The sequence below is a fragment of the Denticeps clupeoides genome, unplaced genomic scaffold (assembly GCF_900700375.1).
Source record: "Denticeps clupeoides unplaced genomic scaffold, fDenClu1.1, whole genome shotgun sequence".
In the NCBI taxonomy this organism is placed as follows: domain Eukaryota; kingdom Metazoa; phylum Chordata; class Actinopteri; order Clupeiformes; family Denticipitidae; genus Denticeps; species Denticeps clupeoides.
In genome coordinates, this window is record NW_021629784.1 from 1,063,631 (window position 1) to 1,069,280 (window position 5,650).

General features: G+C 41.0%; 1 protein-coding gene across 1 annotated transcript; it reads left to right on the forward strand.

Annotated features, from left to right (window-relative positions):
• The first annotated feature begins 4,064 nt into the window (after window positions 1-4,064).
• Window positions 4,065-4,933, forward strand: LOC114774268 (DEP domain-containing mTOR-interacting protein-like). The gene is made up of 3 exons (XM_028966209.1): window positions 4,065-4,193; window positions 4,326-4,430; window positions 4,516-4,933. Exons 1-3 carry the CDS (start codon window positions 4,065-4,067, stop codon window positions 4,639-4,641), a joined length of 360 nt encoding a protein of 119 aa, XP_028822042.1. The 3' UTR covers window positions 4,642-4,933.
• The last annotated feature ends 717 nt before the right edge of the window (window positions 4,934-5,650 follow it).

Consider the following 5,650-nt stretch of genomic DNA (forward strand, 5'->3'; position numbering starts at 1 on the left):
GCACACCTAATTGCAACAGCGAAGTTCCCTTCGCTGGAAAATGCAACTCTGCACATAATGCACACGTGATTTTTGCAGAAAGAGGTGTCGCTACACCTCACCCACCAATCAACCCACAAATCTTCAAGTGTCTTTAGGTGTCAAGAATTTTCAGTACAACCTTTAGAAGGAATTAAAGGCTAGTTGTCCAGTTACGGAAGTAAGAAGTCCATAACTGCACAACGAATGCTTAAGAAAAACCTCTGTTGCTTTTATGCTGGTTATAGCAAATCAAAAATTATGCTGACCGTGTTGTTTTGCTCACAAAGCCATACAGCGATGTCACAAGACAGTGGGAGTGGGAGTATTTCCTCAACCGTAACCCTCTCGTGGCCACTTCAGTAAAAATCTTAACTGCTTTACTTTTACAGAATGTGTGACAAACGCTTCACAAGCAAAAACATTAGGATTTCATCCTGGTGTGAAGATGCTGGATCAGCATATGTGGGTATCAGGCAGATAAAGGAAGTGTTTTGCCAGGCATTAAACGTCCTCAACGTCTCGTTTTCAAAAAGGAAAAAAAATAAAAGCTTAATTCAAAGAGTGAAACATTCAGAGGCAGAGAATATATTGTATCGAACAGGTCTATCAGGCTTCAGTATTGATTTGTCTGGGTGTTGCCCCACGTCCACCAGAGACTGACAGGAAGAACATGGTTGACGTCCCAAAACCTGCAGGATATCTAGCTGAACTCGTTTTTTTTTTTTTTTTTTTTGCAGATGAGTTTCAGATTGATTTTGCTTCACCTTAAAGAGCTCCAAACAGTTTCAGAAGCCCGCACTATCCATAATCCAAGCGTCAAGTCATCTTCCGAATAGTTTAAATTATATTCCTTTCTGATGTTACTTTGTGGGCTGATGGCTGGAACCACTACACCCGAGGAAAAAAAAACCCTGTCATTTATTTCACAAACGAACTGATTATCTTGAATTATAACTTACGGCATAGTTTCAGATATGTAAATTAGGGGTCATCTTTACAGCCTGAAATGTTGTGACCTTTGACCTACAAATATCTACCTGTTTACAGAGGGAGGAAATATGACATTTCTTGTCTGAAAAACATAGCCACTAATTAAGTGCAGCAACAAACACGATATAGGGTAGTTAAGACACTGTTAAATTACACACAGTTCGCATGTGTGCGGTATGCAAGAAAAGTCCTCTGAATGTTGGTGGAATAAGTCAAACATACAGCTTTAACAAACCATGTGAATAACAGTCCGCAAATTACTGCGAATATTGTTATTTTCTACAATTTCTGTGTTAATCCTGTCTGAAGACAAAGTTGTGCAGGCACTTTTGCACTTTGGCCAGGGTTTATGCAAATATTGACTTCCTAAAGTGCATACACAAAAATCACATGTAAAAACATTTAAGAACTTAAATGGAAGGTGTGGGCTTTTGTGCTTCATGTGATATCATTTTGTTAAACATCATGATACATAGAAATCATTCATAATTTTAGCAATTCTGAGCAATTCTGTGTAGCTGTGTTACTTTTTTAGCTTTCATGATCACAAAGACAGCTATCAATACATTCCCCAGAAATGTTGTCTTGGACATTAGCCATCCTATGGGGATTCAGCCTCAAGTCAACACATCGTGGACAAAGTGCCCCGAAGTAACTCAAGTGCATCAGTTGACTTTTAAAAGCCGTCTGAAAGAACATTTTAGTGCAGTCAGCTTACACAGGTCACACAGTCACATTCTGTGGAGGCTTACACAGTCTTTCATTGTTTTCCCGGCCACCCTGGCTTCTTCACTGTTTTGTCTGTGTGAACCGTCCTTGTGAGGTCCTTCTAGGAAATGAAAGCTCCTCAGTCTCTCCAGAGCTGCGCTGTTGACGGCGACGCGTGCTCCTCTCCGCTTCCTGATGTCCACTATCAGTTCCTTGGCCTTTGTGAAGTTGAGGGTGAGGTGGTTTTCCTGGCACCAGTGGGTCAGGATGATAACTGCACGCCGTCTCATCGTCGTTGGTGATGAGATCCATGGTTATGTCGTCTTTAAAAGTGGCCCTAAATGAGTGGCCCTGCAGCCGTGGGTGTAGAGAGAGCACAGAAGAAGGCTCAGTACACACCCCTGTGGCGCGCCAGATATAGATGTACTACTGTACATAAAATTATTAGAAATTATTATGCCCCCATAGGGTGAAGAAGAAGAGCTACAGAAAATCTGAATAATTCGAGCATTTGTAATATTGCTAGCCTAATGTTAAAATTGCCAACAATCACAAAAACAGAAACAGAAGAAAACGGAAGCTTTAAAACAGCCAGAATATTTTTAAAAGAGGCTTTGTGGAATTTGTCTTCTCCTAGTGGCAGGAAAGGGAGGATCACCTCGTCCATATAATCAATTCCCTTTCACATGCTTCTGTTAGTGAAAGAACCTCAGCCGTTATTTCTGGAATTCGGTAGTTTGTAAGCCATTATCTGTGTAGAGGAGTTGTTAACTGAACTTAGTTAGCTGACTGGCCCTTTCCTGGTAAACAATGACCTCATCATTATTATTTAGCGAATGCATTGAAACGTAGCACCCTGTCAACATAGGGAAGGGTGATCAATGCCCCCTGTTTCCCTCTCCTCTCAGACATTCCAAGCATCTTATCACATATGTCTATTGATGGCCCATTGGCTGCATGCAGAGACTTGCCAGAGCAGGATCCATCTTACTCTTCCCCATGGTCAAGACTGTACACTTGCATGCCTTCGATATCCGATTGCAGGATGTTACGAGATATTTTATGAATTCCTTTGTTGGCCATTGGTCAGATGGGTGCGTGGACAGATTTTTTGTAACCGGATAATTTTTTTGCGTATTTTTAGCGTATTATCTTTATCGAACCTACTGCAACCAGATACCCCAAACTGTTATTTACTTTAAAAGCCTTTATGCCAGATCTACTGAGCTCAGTAGGAAAATCTGATGTCTGTGCAAGCATTAGCAACCTGAGCGATAACAAAATGACCTCTAACTACTAATAACACAGAGCACAACCTCCACAATGAAAAAGAGAATAATAGAAAATTGCATACGAGTCAAAAATGGAGCGCAACTAATAAATTATTAATATCTCCGGTTGTAACCATGCAACTGAGTACAGATATATTAGAATTGCTATGTGGCTTCAGACATTAATGATTGCTCTGTGTCTTACATACTGGGCAGTGGAAAAACACCACTGATTCCAGCCCTGCTCAATTGAGGATGAACCATTCCATCTCTCTTCCGTAGCCGTTATCTGTACTTTTCTGATAGCCTAGCAACAGGGCATGCCGGTCCCTCCCACCCTTCTTAGATGGCTGCAGTGTTTGCTCTCTAGTTTAACATTTACACTGGCTCAACGCAAAGGCTGTTGATAACACGTACCTTTCAGATTCTCCTGGCTGTTCTATGCTGGCAGATCTGGGGAGCACGGAAGGATGGGACCCTGTACTGCTCGTAAGTGCCACCTGTTCACCACGCTTGAGGATAAGGCCGAGCTTTTCTGCTGTCTACACATTGTGTGTTCGATTTGAGTATGCTACCAGTTGACCACGTCAAAGGTACGGCTTGATGACCGTGTGAATGGCCATGAAGCCAAGGTTTACCGGGCGAAATCCTTTACTAACAGTATCTGTGATGCCAACATGAGATTTTGGTTTTGCTCAGCCTAATAGAACTTTCCTTCTCAACTTCTAGTTTTTACTCTGTACATAAAACATAATATAGAGATTTGGATTTTAAAACTGATTTTAGTATGAACTATCTTATTTATTATTAATTCTCATATTATTACTATAGTGTATAATTCCCTTTGTGATCAAATCTTGGCAGTTTTTCTTTATTTCAGACTTGGAATTCAATTGCATATATTATAATCAAATCATGTTCCTTTACCCAATGTTTTTACACATCAGTCACTCCATCCAAGCAGTTAAAAGCAGCATCTAGGGGGCAGCGTCGTGGTGCTACAGGTGAAGGAAGGTACCATGGTAGTTCTCCCGTGCTAAGCAATCCAATGTCAGGTAAGAAAAACCCAAAAAGATGGTCTTCTTTCAAAATGCCAAAATCTTATTGTTTTATTTATTTATTCCAACTGTAGTACTCAAGAAACATGTGAGTCCAGAGGAACTTCAGGCACCAGGAGGCCCTTACATTAAGAAAACGTTCACCGTATGTGCAAACAGCAATGCTTCCCTTGCAGTAGTCCTTCATGCATACTGTTTACAGCTGAAAATCTGTTTGCTGAAATGAGCAATGGGCCGTTTGTGTCGGCGTGTATCAATAATATGCATCCTGATGCAGATTGTGGGCGATGCTGTGGGCTGGGGATTTGTGGTGAGAGGAACTAAGCCTTGTCACATCCAGGCCGTGGACCCTCGTGGCCCAGCAGCTGCAGTGGGAATGAAGGTGAGAACTAGGCATTGGCTTTATCTCTGAAATATATAACTGAGCATGTATGAATGTATTTATTCAGTTCATTTTGGCATTTAAGGTGTGCCAGTTTGTAGTCTCAATCAATGGGATGAATGTCCTCTCCATGGATTACCGCAAAGTCAGCAACCTCATCCTCACTGGTCCCCGCACCATTGTTATGGAAGTCATGGAGCATACAGACTGAAAAGTTTTCCAATAAATACCACACAATAAAAAAACACAGGTTTAAAACTACATGGCAAAGTAACATATTTCCCCATGTCATGTTTGTCATTTGATTGTTCCTATGTTTATTTTGTTTATATTTATGTCCAGGTTTTGTGGAGGTGGGGTAGGGCTGGACGAGGTCAGTTTCAGCGGGTGTCTTGAAGAGTGGGGTACCTTTAACTCTCATTTATATTTACATTTACAGCATTTTTCAGACACCCTTAATCACAGTGACTTACAATCAGTACATTTACATTTACAGCATTTATCAGACGCCCTTATCCAGAGCGACGTACAATCAGTAGTTACAGGGACAGTCCCCCCCTGGAGCAACTTAGGGTTAAGTGTCTTGCTCAGGGACACAATGGTAGTAAGTGGGATTTGAACCTGGGTCTTCTGGTTTATAGGCGAGTGTGTTACCCACTAGGCTACTGCCACAATACATCAACTCTCATCTCCACTCTTGCCCTATGCCACCTTGCTCATGAAGCTTCAGTGTCCATGATTTTGTACAGTCTATGTTTCACTGGTGCCTCCAAAACATTTATACCAGTTCACAATCAGATTTTTAAAAAGTTGATCAAAATAACTCTGAAGTGTGAGTTACTACAGTCCATAATTGGAACTGCTAAATAATAGTTTTTGCTGTTCACAAACATTTCAAATGTGTAAACTTTGTTTTTAACAGACTTTGCTATTTAGCTGTAACAGATGAGCACATCTGCCTCATTTGTTGGCTTGCATTTCTGCATTAGATTTATTGTGCATGCTCTGCAAAAATCTGCAAACAAGCTCCAGGCTCTAGGGCTTATTTACAGTGCAGGCTTAAAGCATTTGTACTGAGAAATTAAAATGGTATTCATTACTTTTGCACGCTTTCCTTCATGGAGTTCCACAAAGAAGAATCCCACGCCAGTGCCTTAACATGTCTTTCTGTCTTTGAGAAATGAAAATTGCACCTTTCCTCATAAACCTCCAAGAGAGGA

Bases quoted from the DNA above. Each gene is read 5' to 3' on its own strand.
- LOC114774268 (XM_028966209.1), top strand. From the start codon at position 4,065: ATGGTCTTCTTTCAAAATGCCAAAATCTTATTGTTTTATTTATTTATT. The intron at 4,194-4,325 runs GTATGTGCAAAC...ATCCTGATGCAG, and splicing joins ACATTAAGAAAACGTTCACC to ATTGTGGGCGATGCTGTGGG. The intron at 4,431-4,515 runs GTGAGAACTAGG...TTGGCATTTAAG, and splicing joins CAGCTGCAGTGGGAATGAAG to GTGTGCCAGTTTGTAGTCTC.